This window comes from Pangasianodon hypophthalmus, chromosome 30 (assembly GCF_027358585.1).
Source record: "Pangasianodon hypophthalmus isolate fPanHyp1 chromosome 30, fPanHyp1.pri, whole genome shotgun sequence".
NCBI lineage: Eukaryota > Metazoa > Chordata > Actinopteri > Siluriformes > Pangasiidae > Pangasianodon > Pangasianodon hypophthalmus.
The window spans coordinates 4,203,762-4,227,907 of record NC_069739.1 but is presented as its reverse complement, the minus strand read 5'-3'; the positions used below and the strand labels follow the sequence as shown (position 1 = coordinate 4,227,907).

Here is a 24,146-nt window from a genome sequence, read left to right as displayed (position 1 = left end):
TCTCATTAATGTGAAAAAATAAAAAAGGTAAAAGTACATTAGATAAAAAACAAGAAAATAGAGCACAATGCAGTGCCATCCCTGTGAGCTAAAAACAATGACTTAAACCTAACTCAAAGCTTAAAAGCTAGTCTGTTTTTATCTCGTATAACTCAGGCACTGAAACTCTGCATGTATTTTACTCTGAACAGCTAAACGCGCTTCTATTTTACTGACACACCACCAAAGAGGCCAACTGCTGGTGAAGGAAGTGACGGTGTGAACACACCACACGGGTAAGCAGTTTAGCGTCATCATCCACCCATTCTGTGAACAGTTACACACCCCAGTGTTTCAAGCATCTTTAAAATGATTGGTACTAAATCTTGTAGTATAAGCGCATGTACAACGCTGTAAGAACCTCGATGAGTAACAGCCAACGAGAGAGCAAGAGGAAACTGTAGGGGGATGAAGCAGATAAAGTCTGGCAGAATGAACAGAAGCCGCGGTGGGGAGAGCACAGAGCCCTAACAACTAGTTCTCCAGGGACCCAAAATCTTCTAATGCCAATAAAATACCAATATTGCTAATTTTAAACACCACCATAATAAACACACTCGAACTTCCACACCTTTACAGTTAACACAGGAAGTGCAAACTTTACATCACTTATTTGACCTGGCAGAAGAGTGAAATACAAAGGAGGCCAAAGTGAGATGTTGCAGAAAAACACACAAAACCTGAACACTTTCCATTCACTAAACAACAAAATGACAAAAAACAGTGATGAGACAATAAATGTAATGTGCAATTAAGCAGGATACAAATGGATAAACTGACTGTTTCATTTCTTGTTGTTTATTATATATCACAAAAGGCAAATCCTGTGGAGCAGGGGGCGGAGCCAGGGGGCGGAGGAGCGGCATTTTCAGAACCTGGAAGAGGAGTCACATCGAGTAAGCCGGTGATAACATGAACCTGTTTTTTCTCTCTTGTCAGGGTTAAGGGTATTAAACTCAGGTAAAGAGGACTCAGGACATTTCTCCTCCCCACCAGCAGAGGACACACTCACCAGAGTGCTAGTGTAACCTCTGCTCTTCACTTCACTCTTCAGTAAGAGCTTTATCCTGGTCAGGGTTGTGGTGGATCTGGAGTTTATCCCAAGAACACAGGAAATAAGGTGAGAATACACCCTGAATGGGAGGCCAGTGCATCACAGGGCACGATGCACACACACATTCACACACTCATTCACACCTAAAGGTGATTTAGAGTCACCAATCCATCTACCAGCATATTTTTGGACTGTAAGAAGAAACTGAAGAACCCAGAGGAAACCCACACAGAGACAAGAGATCACTGGAAACTTCACACAGACAGTAACATGAGCTCAGGATCAAACCAGAGACCCTGAAGCTGTGAGGCCTGGAGTACTGAGCTTCGATATATAAAAAGGGAAAACACTTAAACTGAGAATGCTAGAGGAATATATGCTGAGCAAAAAGAACCTTAAACTGGTGAAAGAGAGCAAAACAAAGAGATGCTGAATTCTTCATCCAGTTCCATCAGGTAACAGGTGATATAAGGACAGGATTGTGGCTGAGGGAGGTGGAGGAAGGTTTTGGGAGATGGACTGGGCATCCGGCGTTGCAGAGGAAGATGGACTCCACTGATGAAGCTGATCAATGGTAGGAAAGTTGTTTACAATCATCTATGTGACACAGATGTATTTATTCTCTCGAATTTGGCGCAAAATAATGCTTAAATGCAATAAAGTGTGTTTTTCTCAAAAAATTTGTTTAATTTTAAAAGTAAAAAAGGAAAGCGCACCAGTGTTAGTCAGAATACATCAGTTCTGATAGCATTTACAATACAGGACCAAGAACATTACAATATTTTGTGAGGGAAAAAATATAATGTGCCTAGTTTTTAATGATGTAAATATTGTGAAAGTGAAGAAGGCTTCAAAAGCATGTGATTATCAGCAATAAAACTGTTTAAATCTAACCACACATGTTCTATAATTTAGTTAAAATATTATTAGACATAAAATGGAAAGCTGAAAGTCTAAAAGGGTTGGAAAGAACAAATTGTGAATAAAAATGAAGCTACAGTATTTACAGAACTATTTATGCAAGACTATTTATGAGCAACTCTCTTTATTACTTTATTGCTGGATCAGCTGATTGAGTTCTTCTCTACTGCAGACTCACTGTTCCATCTCCATCAGCTCTGCTGTAATGAACTGTATCAGGACCTGGAGAGTAAAATACAGAAGAAAAGCTCTGTTCATGAAGCTAAAATGGCGGGAAGTGGATGATAAATTTCCACAAAGTAGTAAGATTAGCAGAGCTTGAAAGTGTTTGTACCTTTCTTTCTGGTGCTGCAATAGACCACAGCCACGATAATGTGCAGAAAGATCACAGTCACCAGGGCGAAGGGGACGAAGGGAAGAGGCTCTGGAGAGACATCATCAATATCAGTCAGAACATTACCTTAACACTGTTTACATGTGATACACTGGATTTTACACTTTTTAAAGGAAACAGTAATGGAAAGTGTAAAAGTAGAGAAGAGTTTGATAGAATGAGTGATAAGGGGTTTGTAGATGTTTCATTTCCTGTATAATTTCTTAGCAGAAGATACAATCCTCCATATATCCAGTCTTGATATAATTATATAAAATTCATTTATTAATTTATTAATGTATAAAGATATAAAACTGTCTTGAGATAAAAAAAAAGTCTTCAGATCGACGGGACTTGCAGTTTGAAATAAATGTAACAACTTTTATTTTATGTTGAATGTATTTAGTTATATTAAACTTTACGGCTTTACTTACTAACCATCTACATGATTTTATAGAATATATATATTATTTACACAGAATAGTTTCAAGACACAGTTCTTTTCCTGCAGATGTTAGGAGATCAGGAGAACATCATGAAACTTCATCATAAATGAACAGAAGTGAATGTAGTGTATTGATCCTTACCTTTTTCAGAAGATGTTTCAGAGTGTGCAGTTGATAAAGTTAGTGTGTGATTCTTGCTGTGAGCTGATGTACTAACGTACTAACAAAGACTTTTCATTCCAGTGTGTATCAGTGGTGTGTGGTACCTGGTTTGGAATTAGGTGAAGTTGTTGTGATCACTGCTGTGGATGTTGAAGGTCTTGTTGGTGCGTCTGAAGGAGAGAAAGGTTTAATAAGTTATAAATAAAGAGTGTGATGTGCAGTGAGTGAAGGCAGGACACAAGTGTGTAAACTCAGCGTGTTCTTTATTAAAGACAATCCAGGAATCGTAGTGAGAAGTGAAAGCGGGTGAGAACACAATCTCAGATAATCCATAATCACAAACACAAACACAGACGAGGTGCAGAACATGGAACAGAAACATTTCACATCTGATTCTTACATTTTATTACTTATTTTATAATACACTTTTTGACATCCAGATGGAATGTGCACTCCACATTATTTTATTATACAGTAGTAATCCAAATATTTATTAATGATATTTCGTTTCCTTTGCAACATACTGTATGTGTCGATGTCACATATGGTTTATAAACAGAAGGTTATTTTACCTTTTATTATGAGCTGAACGTTTGCATCGATAGTGTTGCCGGTCTCACACCTGTACCATCCTCCATCCTCTACAGTCAGGTGTGATATGAGCAGAGAGAGATTTCCTGGGAGATGATCATTAAAGAGCTGAACTCTGTGTGTGTAGCGATTTGTTTGGTCCTTTGGGAAGATTTCTTTGGGATCAGATCCTTTAAAAAAGATCCATGTGAAAGTGTGTGGTTTGGCTTGTAGTTCAGAGCAGGAGCAGGGCAGAAGGACAGACTGTCCCACGTATCCAGTCACAGTCACTGTCTGTTGATTCAGTGTGCAACCTGGAGAATGAACAAACATCAACATATTGCATTGCTGTTACAACATCAGATTAATCTGTCATGAGATTATCACTGAAGTAGCATTGTGAATAAAAATGAGTCCTTTACCTTTAACAGTGAGTCTGAAATATCTGTATTCACTCTCTTTAAGACTACACTTGTAATCTCCTCCATCCTCTTCAGTCAGGTGTGATATGAGCAGAGAGAGATTTCCTGAAGAGTGATCATTAACCAGCTGAAATCTGTCTTTGTCCTGCTCACTCTCAGGAGATATCACTCCCCAAACATTTCCATTTGTGTGTTTCCTCCATGTGAAGGTGTCAGGTTTGGTGTGGAGGTCAGTGCAGGAGCAGGGCAGCAGTACTGAGCCTCCTGTGTATGCAGTGATGGGTTTTATCTCTCTGTTTCCTTCCAGCCTGCAGCCTGTAGGAACACACCAGTTACTGATCTGTTAATGAGCAGTTCACCATCTGCAGCAACTCTACACAACTACAGACAACCTGTAACTCCAAACCTCACACACATCCACCACTCACTAATGTCCTCAACTCACTAATGTCCTCAACTCACTAATGTCCACCACTCACTAATGTCCACCACTCACTAATGTCCACCGCTCACTAATGTCCGCAACTCACTAATGTCCACCAATGTCCACCGCTCACTAATGTCCACCACTCACTAATGTCCACACCTCACTAATGTCCACACCTCACTAATGTCCACCGCTCACTAATGTCCACGAGTCACTAATGTCCACCACTCACTAATGTCCACAACTCACTAATGTCCAACACTCGCTAATGTCCAACACTCGCTAATGTCCACCACTCAGTAATGTCCACAACTCACTAATGTCCACCACTCACTAATGTCCACCACTCACTCATGTCCATAACTCACTAATGTACTCCACTCACTAAGGTCCACCGCTCACTAATGTCCACCACTCACTAATGTCCACCACTCACTAATGTCCAAAACTCACAAACATCCACAACTCACTTATGTCCATAACTCACTAATGTCCACAACTTGCTAATGTCCAAAACTCACTAATGTCCACCACTCACTAATGTCCACCTCACACTGATTTCCACCACTCACTAATGTCCTCCACTCACTAATGTCCACCACTCACTAATGTCCAAAACTCACAAACATCCACAACTCATTAATTCCCACAACACACTTACATCCACAACTCATTAATTCCCACAACACACTTATGTCCACAAGTCATTAAAGTCCACATCTCCTTAATGTCCACTACACACTTATGTCCACAACACATTATGTCCAGAACTGGTTAATGACGACAGCACACTAATTTCCATGACACAATAATGTCCACATGTCATTAATGTCCACAGCTGACTAATGTTGAAAAAACTCTGTAATGACCACAACTCACTAATGTCCACCACTCACTAATGTCCACCGCTCACTAATGTCCACCACTCACTAATGTCCACCGCTCACTAATGTCCACCACTCACTAATGTCCACACCTCACTAATGTCCACAGCTCACTAATGTCCACCACTCGCTAATGTCCACACCTCACTAATGTCCACCGCTCACTAATGTCCACCGCTCACTAATGTCCACCAGTCACTAATGTCCACCACTCACTAATGTCCAACACTCGCTAATGTCCACAACTCACTAATGTCGAACACTCGCTAATGTCCACCACTCACTAATGTCCACCACTCACTAATGTCCACCACTCAGTAATGTCCACCGCTCACTCATGTCCACCACTCAGTAATGTCCACCACTCACTAATGTCCACCACTCAGTAATGTCCACCACTCACTAATGTCCACCACTCAGTAATGTCCACCGCTCACTCATGTCCATAACTCACTAATGTCCTCCACTCTCTAATGTCCACAAGTCACTAATGTCCACCGGTCACTAATGTCCACCACTCTCTAATGTCCACCACTCTCTAATGTCCACCACTCACTAATGTCCACAACTCACTAATGTCCACCGCTCACTAATGTCCAAAACTCACAAACATCCACAACTCACTTATGTCCATAACTCACTAATGTCCACAACTCACTAATGTCCACAACTTGCTACTGTCCAAAACTCACTAATGTCCACCACTCACTAATGTCCACCTCACACTGATTTCCACCACTCACTAATGTCCAAAACTCACAAACATCCACAACTCATTAATTCCCACAACACACTTATGTCCACAAGTCATTAAAGTCCACATCTCCTTAATGTCCACTACACAGTTATGTCCACAACACATTATGTCCAGAACTGGTTAATGACGACAGCACACTAATTTCCATGACACAATAATGTCCACATGTCATTAATGTCCACAGCTCACTAATGTTGAAAAAACTCTGTAATGACCACAGCTCACTAACGTCCACAACTTACTAATGTCCACTACTCACAAATGTTAATAACTCTCTAATATCCACAACTGGTACAAAATGTGTACTCAGATTTGATAATATTTAATCCTCAATGTTATAGATGAATGGAACCAGTATAGTGCACAATGTGAAACAGAGGCCTGAAAGTGATCTATATGACCTTACATAGGCAGTTGTAGCCTCCTAAGAGGGGAGAGCAGAAACAAGCTGTAAATTTAAGTGAGTAAGGTTTCCTTAAACCATAACATAAGCATATTTCGCAATGTTGGGTCTTGTGAAAAGCAGGATGTGGTAGTTTTGTCATTAAAATGGATATAAGAGCACACTTCTGAAGAGTTGGGCAGCTTTTGTCTGCAGACAACTGCTCAGCTTAATTCAGGAAAGAATGAAGTCTAATGGCGTCAACAACCAGGCTCTCCAGAGTGATCTTTGATCTGCATTAACTGCTAGAACACCGGCCAGTCAAAGAGAAAGAGGTGAGCAATTGTGCTTTATTTTTAAATGCTATTTTAAATGCTTTTAACAGAGAAACACACAGCATCATGCACAACTACTGTCAAATAATCTTGCAGTATGGTGACAAGTGCACAGCACACAGTTATAGCCCTGTGGTTTCCTCAAATGACGTTTCTACTGAGACAGACAAAAATGTTTAGAGGCTTGTGACGCAGGCAATAACAGCAGAAAAAAGCAAACATTTCTCAAATTTATACAAATAAAAGAGATTACTGAGTGTTGTCACTTTGAATGTAAAAGGCTCTCATCATACGTGACACCCATGGTCAAGTTTTAATCCACAGAACACAAACTACACAACGCTCACATGCACTTTTATCTGAAAACAAAATGTATGAAGTTTCATCAGGAATTAAATGCAATTCATCAGGAGAGGGATTTGACATTTACATTGAATTTAACTTTGAGAGGCAAAAAATATATATCTAGGACAAAGATCTAAAAGCTACATCATGGCTAGTCTGTTTTTATCTTGTGTAACTCAGGCACTGAAACTCTGCATGTATTTTACTCTGAACAGCTAAACTCGCTTCTATTTTAGTGACACACCACCAAAGAGGCCAACTGCTGGTGAAGGAAGTGACGGTGTGAACACACCACATGGGTAAGCAGTTTAGTGACATCATCCACCCATTCTGTGAACAGTTACACACTCCAGTATTTCAAGCAAAAATTATTTAAAATGATTGGTACTAAATCTTGTAGTATAAGCGCATGTATGACGCTGTAAGAACCTCGATGAGTAACAGCCAATGAGAGAGCAAGAGGAAACTGTAGGGGGGCGAAGCAGGAACAACCAGAACACCAATCATGATGAAGGAGACTCAGCGTTCTACATGAACCCAGGACATAGACGGGGATTAATAAAGCTCTGACAGAAAGTTCTTATTTAATAAGGCTTTACTTACTAACCATCTGGATCATTTTACAGATTGTATATATAATTTATAAGGAATAGTTTCAAGACACAGTTCTTAGCAGAACAGGAGAACACAGTAAGTGCATATTAAATTAACAGAAGTTAATGTAGTCTATTGATCCTTACCTTTTTCAGAAGATGTTTCAGAGTGTGCAGTTGTTTTGTCTTTGACCACTGGGGTTGGTTTTGTAGCTTTTGTTGTGACACCTACAGGAAGTGAAAGACCAGATAAAGTTAGTGTGTGATTCTTGCTGTGAGCTGATGTACTAACGTACTAACAAAGACTTTTCATTCCAGTGTGTATCAGTGGTGTGTGGTACCTGGTTTGGAATTAGGTGAAGTTGTTGTGATCACTGCTGTGGATGTCGAAGGTCTTGTTGGTGCGTCTGAAGGAGAGAAAGGTTTAATAAGTTATAAATAAAGAGTGTGATGTGCAGTGAGTGAAGGCAGGACACAAGTGTGTAAACTCAGCGTGTTCTTTATTAAAGACAATCCAGGAATCGTAGTGAGAAGTGAAAGCGGGTCAGAACACAAACTCAGATAATCCATAATCATAAACACAAACACAGACGAGGGGCAGAACATGGAACAGAAACATTTCACATCTGATTCTTACATTTTATTTCTTATGTTACTTTGTACTTTTTAACATCAAGATGGAGTGTGTACGCGACATCATTTTATTATACAGTAGTAGTCCACATGTTTATTAAAAATATTTCATTTCCTTTGCTACATACTATAGACAACATCACATTTCACATCTGATTCTTACATTTTAGAGAATGAACAAACATCAACATATTGCATTGCTGTTACAACATCAGATTAATCTGTCTTGACATTATCACTGAAGTAGCATTGTGAATAAAAATGAGTCATTTACCTTTAACAGTGAGTCTGAAGTCTCTGTATTCACTCTCTTTAAGACTACACCTGTAATCTCCTCCATCCTCTTCAGTCAGGTGTGATATGAGTAGAGAGTGATTTCCTGAAGAGTGATCATTAACCAGCTGAAATCTGTCTTTGTACTGCTCCCTCTCAGGAGATATCTCTACCCAATCTTTTGTGTATTTCCTCCATGTGAAGGTGTCAGGTTTGGTGTGAAGGTCAGTGCAGGAGCAGGGCAGCAGTACTGAGTCTCCTGTGTATGCAGTGATGGGTTTTGTCTCACTGTTTCCTTCCAGCCTGCAGCCTGTAGGAACACACCAGTTACTGATCTGTTAATGAGCAGTTCACCATCTGCAGCAACTCTACACAACTACAGACAACCTGTAACTCCAAACCTCACAAACATCCACCACTCACTATTGTCCACCACTCACTGATGTCCAACACTCACTAATGTCCACCACTCACTAATGTCCACAACACATGAATGTCTACAACTCATTAATATCCACAACTCATTAATGTCCACAACACACGAATGTCCTCAACCAATTAACATTCATAACAAATAAATATCCACAACTCATTAATGTCCATAACAGACAAATGTCCACAACTCCTTAATGGCCACAACACACTAATGTCCACAAATCATTAATGTCCACACCTCATTAATGTCCACACCTCACTGATCTCCACCACTCATTAACGTCCACTGCTCACTAATGTCCTCAACACACTAATGTCCACAACTCACAAAAATCCACAAATCACTAATGTCCACAACACACTAATATCCACAACTCATTAATGTCCACTACACACTAATATCCACTATTCATTATCGTCCACAACACGCACATGTCTTGTGGAAACATCAACTCATTAATGTTTACAACTCTGTAATGTCCACAACTCATTAAGGAGAGACTTTGGAAACAGAAACACACACTGACCAACTGCTGCACCGTTTCTGATCAGAATGAACACACTGTAAAGAACACATTCAAACACTCACTATTAACACAGGAAGTGCAAGTTTAGCAGTATTGCATTAACCACATAGACATGAGAAAGTCTCTCATGTCTATTGCACAGCAGAACTGATTCTATGCTCTGAATCCTTATAAATCATCTAAATCCAATAAACTATCAAATATTATTCATTTTCATGCTTTAAATAAAACAAAAGCACTATGATTTTGCATTTTTCTTTTCTCCTTAGACAAAAAAAATTCACTCCTTGGACAAAATTTAAATAAAGTAGTAGACCACTTGTCCATACACTTCAGTATTCTGTACAATTCAGTATTGTGTATGCTTAAATATTTTATACACTTAAATATTACATATACTTCTGCATTCCATATGCTTCAGTATATGTCCAATGTCCACAACTCCTTAATGGCCACAACCCACTTACATCCACAACTCATTAATTCCCACCACACACTTATGTCCACAAGTCATTAAAGTCCACATCTCCTTAATGTCCACTACACACTTATGTCCAGAACTGGTTAATGACCACAGCACACTAATTTCCATGACACAATAATTTCCACAAATCATTAATGTCCTCAGCTCCCTAATGTTGAAAAACTCTGTAATGACCACAACTCACTAACATCCACAACTCACTAATGTCCACTACTCACAAATGTTGATAACTCTCTTATGTCCACAACTGGTACAAAATGTCTACTCAGATTTGATAATATTTAATCCTCAATGTTATAGATGAATGGAACCGGTATAGTGCACAATGTGACACAGAGGCCTGAAAGTGATCTATATGACCTTACATAGGCAGTTGTAGCCTCCTAAGAGGGAAGAGCAGAAACAAGCTGTAAATTTAAGTGAGTAAGGCTTCGTTAAACCATAACATAAGCATATTTCGCAATGTTGGGTCTTGTGAAAAGCAGGATGTGGAAGTTTTGTCATGAAAATTGATATAAGAGCACATTTCTGAAGAGTTGGGCAGCTTTTGTCTGCAGACAACTGCTCAGCTTAATTCAGGAAAGAATGAAGTCTAATGGCATCAACAACCAGGCTCTCCAGAATGATCTTTGATCTGCATTAATTGCTACAACACCGGCCAGTCAAAGAGAAAGAGGCGTGCAATTGTGCTTTATTTTTAAATGCTATTTTAAACTCTTTTAACAGAGAAACACACAGCATCATGCACAACTACTGTCAAATAATTTTGCAGTGTGGTGACAAGTGCACAGCAGATATGACGTTTCTACTGAGACAGACAAAAATGTTTAGAGGCTTGTGACACAGGCAATAACAGCAGAAAAAAAGCATTTCTCAAATTTAAACAAATGAAAGAGATTATTGAGTGTTGTCAGTTTGAATGTAAAACGCTCTCATCATATGTCACACCCATGGTCAAGTGTTAATCCACAGAACACAAACTACACAATGCTCACATGTACTTTTAACTGAAAACAAAATGTATGAAGGTTCAGCAGGAATTTAATTGCAATTTATCAGGAGTTCGATTTGACATTTACGTTGAATTTAACTTTCAGAAGCAAAAAATATATATCTAAGCCAAAAAACTTGAAGCTACAACATGGCTAGTCTGTTTTTATCTCGTGTAACTCAGGCACTGAAACTCTGCATGTATTTTAGAACAGCTAAACCCGCTTCTATTTTAGTGACACACCACCAAAGAGGCCAACTGCTGGTGAAGGAAGTGACGGTGTGAACACACCACACGGGTAAGCAGTTTAGTGACATCATCCACCCATTCTGTGAACAGTGTACACACCCCAGTGTTTCAAACATCTTTAAAATGATTGGTACTAAATCTTGTAGGATAAGCGCATGTACGACGCTGTAAGAACCTCGATGAGTAACAGCCAATGAGAGAGCAAGAGGAAACTGTAGGGGGGCGAGGCAGGAACAACCAGAACACCAATCATGATGAACGAGACTCAGAGTTCTACATGAACCCAGAACATAGATGGGGATTAATAAAGCTCTGACAGAAAGCTCTGAGTGTTAAGCAGCTTTTATGAAAGTCCCATGATGATAATTTTCTCACATTTATACTTCTATTTGGTTTGATAGCAAACAGAAAACTCCAAAACTTGCTCAAATAATTTCAGTTGTTCAGTGTGCACTTTATATTTTCCATATCATGAGTAAGATTACTGCAAGACTTCATGTTTTAAAGGCATTACATGATAAATTCATACATATCACATCATTAAATAAGAGAGAGAGAGAGAGAACAGCAGACTCACCTTCAGTGACATGAACCTGTATAAGGAGGAGAAGAAAACACACCTGCATTCTTACTGAGCCAAACACACACATTAATCCAAAAAGAGAAGTAGAGGTAAACATACACTGACCAACTGCTGCACCGTGTCTGATCAGAATGAACACACTCTATAGAACACACACTGCAAGTTTATTACATTACTTCATTCACACCCTCACAGAAAGTGCTTACACAGGAAGTCCAAACTTAGCAGTTCATCACTGACCAGAAAGAAGTGAGAAAGTCTCTCAGGTCATAACTCTCAGGTCATAACTAATTCTATGTCCTAAATGGTAATAAATCATAATACATCTTCTAATGCCAATAAACTATCAATATTACTCATTTTAAATACCACCATAATAAACACACTCGAACTTCCACACCCTTACAGTTAACACAGGAAGTGCAAACTTTACATCACTTATTTGACCTGGCAGAAGAGTGAAATACAAAGAAGGCCAAAGTGAGATGTTGCAGAGAAACACACAAAACCTGAACACTCTCCATTTACTAAACAACAAATTGACCAAAAAACAGTGATGAGACAATAAATGTAATGTGAGATTAAGCAAGATGCAAATGGATAAACTGAGTGTTCCATTTCTTGTCATTTATTACATTTTATACATCACAAAAGGCAAATCCTGTGGAGCAGGGGGCAGAGCCAGGGGCGGAAAGACTGCCTTTTTGAGGAGCCTGGAAGAGGAGTGGCATCGTCAGTGGATGCTAGCCTGGTGCAGGATAGAGCAGGATAGAGCAGCAAGTTACCCCCCGACCCCAAAAAGATTTCTAGGGGAGGCTCCCTCTTAACTAGCGACAGTTCTCTTCTCTAGAAGCTGGAAATGCCCAGTAACTGTCATCAGTCTGTATGTATACCAAGCTTTTCATGTAAGCCATGATAGCATGAACCTTTCCGACTCTTTCTTGTCAGGGTTGGGATCCACCAGGTATTAAAAATAAAATTCACACTGCAGGATTAATCCATTTGTGGAGAAGTTGTCTCTCAGAAGGTTCTCGCATTCTGACACATACTTTGCAGCGAAGGCTCCAGTGATTCCTTCTTCTAGAATGATTTTTAATTTTTCTTCTTCTGTTAAATTGCAGAAATTTGGAATTGTGTGTGTGATGTTTTTGGTGAAGATGTTTCTCTGGTGTTGATATTTTTCACAGTGGAGGAGGAAGTGCAGCTCTCTCTCGACCTCACTGCTTGTACAGTGAGCACACAGTCTCTGTTCTCTGGGCAGCCAGGTTCTCCTGTGTCGGCCCTTCTGCACGGCGAGACTGTGCTCACTCAGCCTGTACTTGGTCAGGATGTGTCTCTGCTTTTATCTCTGACGGTGAAGAGATACTCTGCCAGTTCATACTCTCTGTTTAGGGCCCGATAGCAGTGTAATCTGGACTGGGTTTGGGTCGGACTGTCCCAGTGCTCCAGATACGCTCTTCTCATCTGCTCAGTAATTTGGTTGACTTTGATTAGACTTTGGTGAGCAGCACCGGTCTGAGACTGCTGTGTGTTAGTGGTTAGTGTGTTAGCGGTTAGTGTGTTAGTGAGTCTCAGGACCAGCTGACAGAGGGGACTGGTTTTAGGGCTGAGCTCTTGGGTTTTCAGTGCTTCATACTGTAATGTGTTGGAATCTTCAACCACACACAGGACAAAGACATTCCTTTACACCAAACAAACCTAAGATGGCTCCAGCCTGTCTAGGCTAAACAACAGATCGTTAAACATTAAGGGATGCTAATGGTCATCGGAATGCAGGAACCCTCCAAAAAAAGGGTGTAAATTACCCCACAGTTGAGCTGACCACGAGTTGACCACCCTTAACAGGGGCCTTTTGTTTGGATTGACTCTATGCCTAAGACTCCTCCACTTTTAAGAATGTTCCTTTCTTTCTTCGTTTCTGCCTTATCTTATTTCAATGTAGTCGCTGGGTTGTGTATTACGTCTGTATGGGGAACATGCCCTCACACATGCTGTATCGAACAAGAGGGCAAGAGTCTAAGGTTAACTTACAACTCAGTTATGGCAACTTCTCACATGGTGGGAAGCCGGGCGCTACCTCCGAAATCATGTACTCAAACCGACATTATAATGCAACCCTACTATTAATGAAATTACATAATATTAGACCTGTGTCATTCTGTAAACACACCATTATATCCAGAAGCTAATGGTCACACGTATGTATGTCGTCTTTGGTATCTGCATGTTTGTTTCCATGTGCTGAAGCTGTTGATGGTGTGCAATTCTCAGTATCTCATATCACACAGTTATTATAAGTATTAAAAGTAAATAAGACCACATTACAACGGACATTGAGAAGGAGGCGACCCGGGAGAGGTCACTTGCAAATTAGCTGGAGGGCCAGCCAAGCCGCTCTCCAATCATCTCCAAACCAACCTGCGGTTGGTTGAAGACCTTAGGAGGCCGGCTCATCCAAACTAGCATAAGAACCTCATGCCCAAGCATGTAAGGAACACAAAAACACAGAACAAAACACAGGAACACAAGGACAAAGAACAGAGCTGGAGCTGGGACCAGAACAGAGCTGGAACAGGAAGAGAACCTGCACCAGAAGATTCCAAGACTTGCGTCACCAAACATCGCTTGACTCGACCCTTAGCCCAGCCATCCAGACTCCAGCCTCCCTCTCCAGCAACGATCAATAACTTCTCTAACACCCTCCAACTCCAGTCCGACTAGAACCTTCTGACCAACACCAACTACTTCCATTCACCACCTAGGCAAAGCAAGTATTGATACCTCCCAACTTCATTAAGCTGGTGCAGTAAACCTAAAACTCTTTTCATCGATTAATGCTGATCAATTAATGCCTGGGGTCCTGGGAATGAACGTCCTGAGCCGCTGCTACCCGGAGCTCTTTGGCCAGCATGGCATGAGTCTGTTTGATTTACCTGTTGTGTCGCAGGCCCCTATTTCTGTTTTCCAGGCCTTACAACATTGCCATCATATTGAAGTCCAGCCAGTCACAGATCAGGGGGGTCAAGTCAAAGTGCGGGCGTGTCGCAGGGGGCACCATGAAATTGGTTGCCGTAATGTGCTCTGCACAGTACTCAAGTGGTACAGTACTGTTTGAGCCACTAGATTCTGGTCTTCCAGCAGGTTTGTTGGCATCTCGTGCTCTGGGCACGATAGATGTAGTGATGTATGCTAGCACGGTCAACCATGTTTATGTGGTTAGCTTACCCCCAGAGGTCACTGAAGTTCAGGTGGTTTCGGCTAGGGTGAGTACACAAGTTGTGCAGGCTTCTCCGTCTGTACAAGAACAGATCCGGGCGATTAATTTGTCTGTGTTGTCATTGGAAGAACAAGGTAAGGTGAGGGTGCTACTGGATAAGTATTCGCCTGTGTTTTCCATACATGATGCATTAATCTCATTTCCAATGACATCCCTTGCTAGATGAGGTCCCTCTGCGGCAGCGGTATAGGCGCATTCCTCCTTCCGCGTACGAGGTAGTGAAGGCACACATTAACCAACTGCTTGAGGCCCAGGTAATTAGAGAGAGCTGCAGCCCTTCAGCTTCGCCCATCGTCCTGGTCAAGAAGAAGGACGGTAGCCTACGCATATGTGTAGACTACCGTCATTTAAATTCTAAGACCAGGAAGGATGCTTTCCCTCTACCCCGTAACCTACGTTGGTTTTCTACCATGGACCTTGCCAGCGGGTACAATCAGGTCCCTGTTAGCGAGGCAGATAGACCGAAAACTGCTTTTTGTACTCCGTTCGGGCTCTTTGAATGGAACAGGATGCCGTTCGGGCTTTGCAACGCCCCCAGCACCTTCCAACGATTAATGGAACGGTTGTTTGGGGACCAACAGTGCCAGTCTCTTCTCTTGTACCTGGATGATATTGTGTTTTCCTCTTCAGTTGACCAACATCTAGCTCGGATGGAAGTAGTCTTAAGCCGGTTACTCAGGGAAGGTTTGAAGGCCAAGTTGTCTAAGTGTGCCTTCTTTAAACGTGAAGTGCAGTACTTGGGTCATGTGATCTCATCAGAAGCAATCTCCACAGACCCAGGTAAAATTGAGGCAGTTTCACAGTGGCCTCGGCCAACCAGTGTTGCGGGGTTGTGGTCATTTTTGGGGTTTGCTATCTACTACCGACGTTTTGTGGAGGGGTTTGCAAGGCTAGCTGCTCCCCTCCACAGGTTGGTGGCAGAGCTAGCAACCCCGAAGCAGTCAAAGTATGGGTCCCGTGAGTTTGCTGAAGCCTGGTCTACTGTCAGAGTAGCTTTGAGGAGTTAAAGGGTAGACTTACCACAGCCCCCATGCTCGCCTATGCCGACTTTTCATTTCCTTTTATCTTGGAGGTGTACGCCAGCCATGGGGGGCTAGGGGCAGTCCTCTCACAAGAGCAACAAGGTAAGGTGCATCCCATAGCTTATGGTAGCCGAGGTCTTAGGCCCACTGAGCGCAATACATCTAACTACAGTTCTGTGAACCTGGAGTTTCTTGCGCTCAAGTGGGCCATGACTGAGAAGTTCCGGGAATACCTACTGGGGCATAAGTGTGTAGTCTATACCAATAATAACCCTCTTAGCTACCTGACCTCAGCCAAGTTAGGTGCCATGGAACAGCGCTGGGCTGCCCAGTTGGCAGCCTTTGACTTTGAGCTCAAATATAGATCAGGTAAGAGCAACTGCAATGCTGATGCCTTGTCACACCAGAATCTCCCTGTGGTGGAAGAAGTTCAGGATTTGTGCCCGGGTGCAGCTGTTCCAGTTGCGTTGCATCAAGCCGCCCAAGGTGCATTGGTGACTCAGGTAAACCAAATTGTATCATTTCCTTGTTATTCCATCAGTGATATGTGTGTTCAGCAGCAGGCCGGTTCAGTTATCGGGGAACGGTTGGTGTTTTGGAGGCGGAAATCGCCTCCCAGCTCTGAGGAGCGTAAGAAACTCTCCAGGTCTGCTGTGATTTTGTTTCTGCAGTGGGATCACCTGGTGTAGAACGAGGGGGTGCTTTATCGTCGGGTGTTTCACCCGGATGGTGGAGAGGAGGTCCTTCAAGTGCTATTGCCGGCAGCCATGAAGTCGGAGGTGTTGACGCAGCTGCACCAACAGCACGGGCACCAGGGGGTAAATTTTGGGTGCCTGGTCGTATCCATTCGGACCGAGGCCGTAATTTCGAGTCAGCCCTCATTCAGCAGCTGTGTTGCTTGTACGGAGTTGAAAAATTGCGCACTACTCCATACCACCCTGCTGGAAACGGCCAGTGCAAACCTTTCAACCGAACATTGCACACCTTTTGCACATCTTTTGCGTACCTTGTCTGTGTCAAAGAAGGGGGATTGGCCATCTTGTCTTCCCCAGGTACTTTTCACCTACAGTATAACACTACTCCTCACCAAGATACAGAGGAATGCCCTGATTTTTTGATGTTCGGGCAGGAGCCTAGACTTCCAGTCGACTTCCTGCTTGGTAATGTCGAGGAGCCACTGGCAGGTTGTGTTCATTGGTGGGTCCTGGAGCATCAGGATCAGTTGCAGGTGGCTTTTGAGGGTGCTCGTGAGTGGTTGGGGGCCGCGGCCAATCGCTGAAAGGCCAGGCATGATCTGCAGGTACGAGAATCACCACTGAAGGAGGGTCAGTTGGTATATCTCCGCGACTATGGTGTGAGAGGTCGACATAAAACCACGACCTGTGGAGCTCAGTGGTGTATCAGATCTTGAAGGTACCTAAGGAAGGGGGTGTGGTGTATACTATTGCCCCCACAACAGATTTAGGTAAGTTAAAACATGTGCACCGATCCTTGCTGAAACCTCAGATTGGGAGGAACCCCTTCCCCATCTTGCAGGACATTCCATTAGTGGAACCTGTGCAGCCTCGGGAAGAGGAGTTAGATGAGGAAGATTTGTTTGTCTTGGTGCCCTAAACACCGCAGGTTAGTAGTAGGCAAGCACCTTGGGGTACTGTCCAGTCCATCCCTCAGGGGTCTGGTGAAGCCCAGGGAGCAGAAGAAATTCCTGAGGCAGAGGTGCACGGGCAGCTGGTAATGAACCCTCCTTTAAGTTCTGCTGTGATGGGTGAGAGTGTGGTGAGGAGGACTGGAAGGAATACGGCTGGGCAGCAGTCTAATGTACATCATCTCCCACGATCATTGGGGGCAGGTACAGTGTCTAGTATAGTGGGTAGTACAGCTGTTGCTTGGTTCCGTCCTTGGGACTGAAGGTTTAGAGGGTAAGTTTTTGTTTAGTTCATCGTCGGGGCGACGATGCAGAAGCTGGGGGTGGATTGTGACAGTATTAATCAGGTAAGTGGTGGTGATTGACACTTGGGATCACCAATCAGCGACGAGTGCTTCCTATTTTAGAGCTGGTTGGTTGTAGCCTGTTATGCGTCACGTCCGGATCCTCCCCTTTCTGTTTATTGACGGTGGTTTCAGGTATGTGCTGTTAGCGCGTAGCAGCTCATTAACCTTTTAATTACTGTTTGTGTGGCACTAACAATTTGTTTGTTGCATCCTAGCTTGTCTTTTCATCTGTGTGCATGTCTCCTTCGGTTGCTTCCGTAGTGGATTTGATGACTGCCCTCCTCTCAGGTATGTGAGTTGAAGCTGTTTTGTAGCAAACAGATCATCTAGCTTCGCTTGGGGCTTGACAATTTGGCGGTTGGTTTGAGTAATGTGCAGTTCCCTGTACTTCAGCTTAGCAGCGTGTTATATGAAGGCTGTGTATCCTGGCCTGTGAATGGATTATAAAGCACTCGTTGGTAAGTGTCTTGCATGTGGTTACGAGTGGGGAATTCTAGCGGGTGATATGTAATTATTAGTAACACTGTTTTGTGTTTTGTTATTCATATTTGTGTATCCTGGCCTGTGAACGGATTATAAAGCACTCGTTGTTGCCGCAGGATTCTCCCTTTCATTCTGGGCAATTATTATTGCAGCTCTGTCATTTTTCTGGTGCCGCGCTGCAAAAAAACTGTTACGTCGCAACTAATAAAAGGGGATTGCTGCTGTCTGGTTTCTTTTGATTTCTAGTTTATTTATTTAATTTTTTTATCTCGGGATAGAGGATCGTCTATTTGATTATCGGAGCTGGCGTACAGACTACGCAGTCACTCCCTATGAGTCCTGTTTTCCTCGTAGTTGAACTGTGTTTTTTTCTTTGGGTTTTCTTTTTCTTTCTTTCTTTTCTTTTGAATATTTGTATGTTGTTGATTGTGCTGTATTGTAGTGATTTTTTTTACCCATCATTGTTTGTTTTATGATGGAACTGTGACTCCATTTGACTGATTTCATTTACTTCTGTTTATAAGATTTATCTATTTTGTTTTTGATTTTTTTTCAGGAGCTGGAGTCCCACGGGTGAAGGATCTTTGGTGGTGGTGCTGCTTCAACGTTTGCCATGGGACACTTTTTGAAGTGTTTGGGTGTGCGATCTGAGTGCGCGGTGGGATGTGTGGAAGTGTGCTTTTGGATAATTAGTGCTGGTGATCACTCTTGTGGGTAACCTCAGCCCTGTAGGTTGGTGTATTTTTGTTTACTGAACTGTCATTGGAGAGTGAGCTGCCAGGAGTGGCACCTTATCACTGTGGCTATTTTAAGCAATTTTCTATTTTTTTGAATTCATTGTGAATAAATTTTGTATTTTTATACGATACCTACTGTACATTTCCTGCCTACCGTTTTTATAAGAGAAGCGAACCTGTGTGATCTAATAATAAACTTTGGGGTCTATTTCTATTTCCTGGGTGAAAATCCCCCAGGTGGCGTAGTCGAATTTTCTACAAGTAGATGAACTTGGGCTTGTGTGTTAAAACCTGTACCGCACCCCACCACACATGCATTGGTTGGTGTTTTACTTTGAACTTTTAGGATATTTCTACAGAATTCTGCATGCAGAGACTCCGTGGGATGTTTATCCCATCTAGTGTAGTCATGTGTACTGAGTGGACCCCAAACACATCCATACAGCGCAATAGGCGCAGCAACACTGTCAAAGATTTTACACCAGATTCTAATTGGGATGTCTATTTTGTAGAATTTATTCTTGATTGCATAAAGAGCTCTTCATGCTTTTTCTATTAGTGCTTCCACTCCCAGATCAAAGCTTCCTGAGGCACTGATTTACAGCCCTAGGTAGTCGTAGTGTAACTAGTGCTCTAGGGCGGTATTTCCTAGAGTGAACTGGTGTCTGTTTTCCTGAAGTCTGGCCTTCTTTTGGAAGATGACAATTTTGGTTTTGGCCAGGTTGACTGTCAGGGCCCAGTTCTGACAGTACTGCTCCAGCAGGTCCAGGTGTTGCTGTAAGCCTTGTTCAGTAGGAGATAGCAGCACCAGGTCATCTGCGTAGAGCAGGAATTTGATGCCGGTATTGTTTAGGGTGAGTCCAGGGGAGCAGATTGTTCCAGTAACACCGCTAACTCATTGATATAAATATTGAACAGAGTTGGACTCAAGCTGCAGCCCTGTCTCACCCCGTGCCCTTGAGTGAAGTATTCTGTCCATTTGTTGCCAAATTTTATGCTGCATTTATTTTTCAGATAGATAGGCTTGATAATGTCATAGACTTTACCCCCTACATCACTTTTTAAAACTTGATAAAATAACCCTGTGTGCCAAATAGAGTCAAATGCTTTTTTAAAGTCTATTGGTTTTGACACACACCTTCCAGGTGCACCCTAGACACATCATCAGTGATGTAACCTGGGGTCATCGGGTGTTTAGGGTCTTTCAACATCATACACCCTCGCCCAGGCAACCCAGCCAGGGGTGATCAGTTCCAGACTTGTGTCTAGGTAGCTTGTGTAGTCCACGGATCGCCCCTTTTGATCCACAGCCATCTTGATGCCTTCTCAGCGGCATCCATGATGTTCCTGATGGCTTTATTCTTGTGCAGTCCCCTGATTCCCAAGAGCTTGAGGGCCCTGAATAACGACTGGCTGGCAAAACCTCGGCAGCCAACCTCGATGGGGAGGCAGCGGGTCTTCCATCCCCTGTTACGGCATTCGCCTACCAACTCCTCGTACTTGGCCCTCTTCCGTTCAAACGCCTCTTCCATCTGGTCTTCCCAGGGCACAGTTAATTCCAGTAGAACCACCTGCCTTGATGATTCTGAAAATAGGACCATATCAGGCCTAAGCGTGGTCGTGGCGATGGTTTCTGGGAATTTGAGCTGCCTTCCCAGGTCAACCTTTAGCTGCCAGTCTCGAGCTGTTGCCAGGAGTCCATCTGCTGGGTTCCTGCTCCCTGATGGTTTCTCTCCATGCGACTGCACGCTGTGCTGGCTACTGGTGCTTGCTGAGAGAGATCCCTGTGCTGATTACCCTTAGCACCTGGCCGTGGCACCACCGATAACACCCCTCTCCCAGGGCCTTAGGGCAGCAGCTTAATATGTGCTCCAGGGATCCTCTTTTTTGGCATAGGAGGCATGCAGGGGTGTCTTTCAGGCCCCAGGAGAAGAGGTTGGTTGGACTGGGGAGGACATCGTAGACTGATTGGATAAGGAACTGGATCCGGTATGGCTCCGCTTTCCACAACTCAGTCCACAAGATCTTTCAGTCAATCGCTTGTTCCCATCGAGTCCACGCCCCTTGTTGTCACATCCCCACCATCCTACTAATGCGCCTTTCCTCCACCCCTGCTTGGATTTCTTCTTGGACCAGTTGACACCTGTCCTTTCCCCGGGCCTTATCATATCGAGGTTTATGTTTACAACCAAGCCCCGCGTGTCCTGACACCACTGTCCCCACCAGCACACTGTGCCGCAGCCGCGCCTCAGCCTGGTTGACTGCCTCCTGGGCCCTCCACTTCCTACCTGTCCTCACATCAATGCCAGCTGAGGAAACTTTGGTGTCAGTGGATTCTCTGGACAGCAGCACCTCTCTTGCTCGGGAAACCATGAACTCCTCTGACAGGCTACTGAAGGGGAGTTGTAGCTTGTTCTTCTTCCGTATAAGGCTATGCTGGTGATACTGCGAGGGAAACCCAACCACCTATGTAGAGAGTGGCTGATCTTCCTCTCAAAGCTCTTGACAGTGGTTAAGGGAACGCCATAAACCGGCAGTGGCCAGAGGAGTCGCGGCAGAATGCCATGCTAGTAAATCCAGGCTTTGAACTTCCCTGGCAGCCCTGACTTTTCCACTGTAGCAATCCAGGCGTGCAACTCTTTTCCAGTTCCATGAAGTGTGGCTGTGTCCTTAAGTGTGCTGTTGAAGACTTTTCCCAGACTCTTAACTGGCTTCTCGGTGATTGATGGAATTTGCACTCCTCCAAGGGAGAAATGGAACTTATCAGTTACGTTTCCCTTCCTCACCACAAGGGATCGGGACTTAAAGTCCTTTCAGGCCCAACTGATGAGGTGTTCCAGGCCTTGGAGGATCCATCTGCAGCCTGGTATGGATGTTGTGGTTACCGTCAGATCGTCCATAAACACTCTGATCGGGGGCTGTCGCACACCTGACCGGGTAAGTGGGCCTCTGCATTCCACCTCTGCTGACTTAACTAGCATATTCATAGCTAAGGTGAACAAGATCACTGAGATAGTAAACCCTGTGATTATTCCTTTCTCCAGCCTATGGAATGCGGATGTTGTTGATCCCTAAGTGACTCTCAAATTGAAGCAGCTGTAATAGTTCAAAATGAGGTCCCTGATCTTCTCTGGAACATGATGTCAGATCAGTGAGGTTTCCACCACCTTGTGCGGGATTGACCCATAAGCGTTGGCAAGGTCGAGCCACAGCACTGCCAGATCGCTGCCACCTTCTTGAGCCTCCTGGATTAACTGGGTGATAACTCCTGTGTGCTCAATGCAGCCTGGCACTTTAAGGATCCCACCTTTCTGTACAGTGGTGTCAATGTACTCATTCTGCAGGAGGAACTCCATCATGCATCGGGCAACAATACTGAAAAATAACTTCCCCTCTATGCTGAGGAGTGAGATGACTCTGAACTGCTTGATGTTACTTGAGTTCTCCTCCTTAGGAATCCAGACACCCTCTGCATGTCTCCACTGCTGTGCCACTTTCCCCCTCCTCCAGATGACTTTGATGATTTTCCATAGTTGCTGAAAGAGTTTGGGGCACCTCTTGTAGACCACGTAGGGCACTCCACTTGGACCTGGTGCTGAGTTCGTCCTAGCTGCTTTGACAACCTCCTGAACCTCTTTCAGGGTTGGATCCTTGAGGTTAAATGCCACACTGGGTTCCGGTGGGGTTATCAACATGCTACACGGTTCAAGGTCCTGGTCTCTAGCTCTATCACTGTAACTGGTGCTGAGGTACTTATCAACCTCGTCTTGAGTACAGGTGAGTCGACCGCTACGCTTCTGGCCGAGGAGTCTCCTGGTGAATCCAAAAGGGTTTGTGATGAACTCTGCCCGTCTGCGAGCCCTCTCCTTGCCCTTCTTTCTGTGCCACTCTGCTCGAAGGATGGTAGTGAGCTTACTCCTTACAATGTTCCGGAGCTCAGCCAGGACAGCTTTATCCTCCTCCTTTGCCTGCTTGAACTACTTTCTAAGCACACAGAGCTCCTGCTGCAACTGACAGATCTTCTCCTCCCGACGATTTGGTCTCGCAGAACCACTAGAGGGATGCTGCTCCTTCAGACCAAATCTCTAAGCGGCTATGTTGATAATTATTGAGCACATTATCTGCAGTCTCCAGTCAGCATCCCCTCTGGATGTTACTTGGAGAATCTGGTCCACGTCCTCATCAAGCTGGTGCCACTCATTTTCCTTATTAGCGGCGGGCCACTTAACCTGACGTTGTTCTGAAAGCCTGGTTTGGGAACGCCTAGTGGTGCATGGAGGGCCTGGGCACTGTGGGGTGACTCCGGGCCGGGCTCCTCCTGCGTCTGACCAGGTACTTGACCTGTGCGTTGCATCACTTGTGTACCAGACAAGCACTTCATTCTGGCCTGGTGGATCTTAAGGCCATGCAGGTTTTTGCAGACCTTGCCGCATTTGCAAACTGCACTCGTAGTTTTATGTCCATCAGCTTGGGTCAATAACTGTAAGTCCATCCTGTTGAGATGCTCATTCTTCCCCCCTCTTGGGCACCTCTGGGTGTATACTTCCTTAGGGTTTTCCGTAGTTTATTAGTGGGTGCTCATGGGTGCTGCAGTTTGGGAAGCTAACCCTCCCTGCCCCGGTTGCTGTCTCTCCAGCTGTCGCCACTCTCTTCATGGTAGTCATCTAGAGAGGTCACTGGCTGCTGCCAGACTAAACTGGTTTTGACACACACCTTCCAGGTGCGCCCTAGACACATCATCAGTGATGTA

At 43.6% G+C, this 24,146-nt stretch overlaps 1 protein-coding gene and 1 pseudogene across 1 annotated transcript; both read right to left on the bottom strand.

The window, feature by feature from the left end:
* Positions 1–1,783: 1,783 nt before the first annotated feature.
* Positions 1,784–12,616, bottom strand: LOC117596542 (cell adhesion molecule DSCAM-like). The gene is made up of 7 exons (XM_053231631.1): positions 12,530–12,616; positions 11,880–11,895; positions 8,618–8,926; positions 3,568–3,879; positions 3,100–3,165; positions 2,349–2,438; positions 1,784–2,236 (listed from the first exon to the last, which is right to left on the bottom strand). The coding sequence occupies exons 1-7, from the start codon at positions 12,614–12,616 to the stop codon at positions 2,178–2,180; spliced, it is 939 nt and encodes a 312-aa protein (XP_053087606.1). The 3' UTR covers positions 1,784–2,177.
* An 8,027-nt stretch (positions 12,617–20,643) lies between these two features.
* Positions 20,644–23,888, bottom strand: LOC128317815 (uncharacterized; annotated as a pseudogene).
* Between the last annotated feature and the right edge of the window lie 258 nt (positions 23,889–24,146).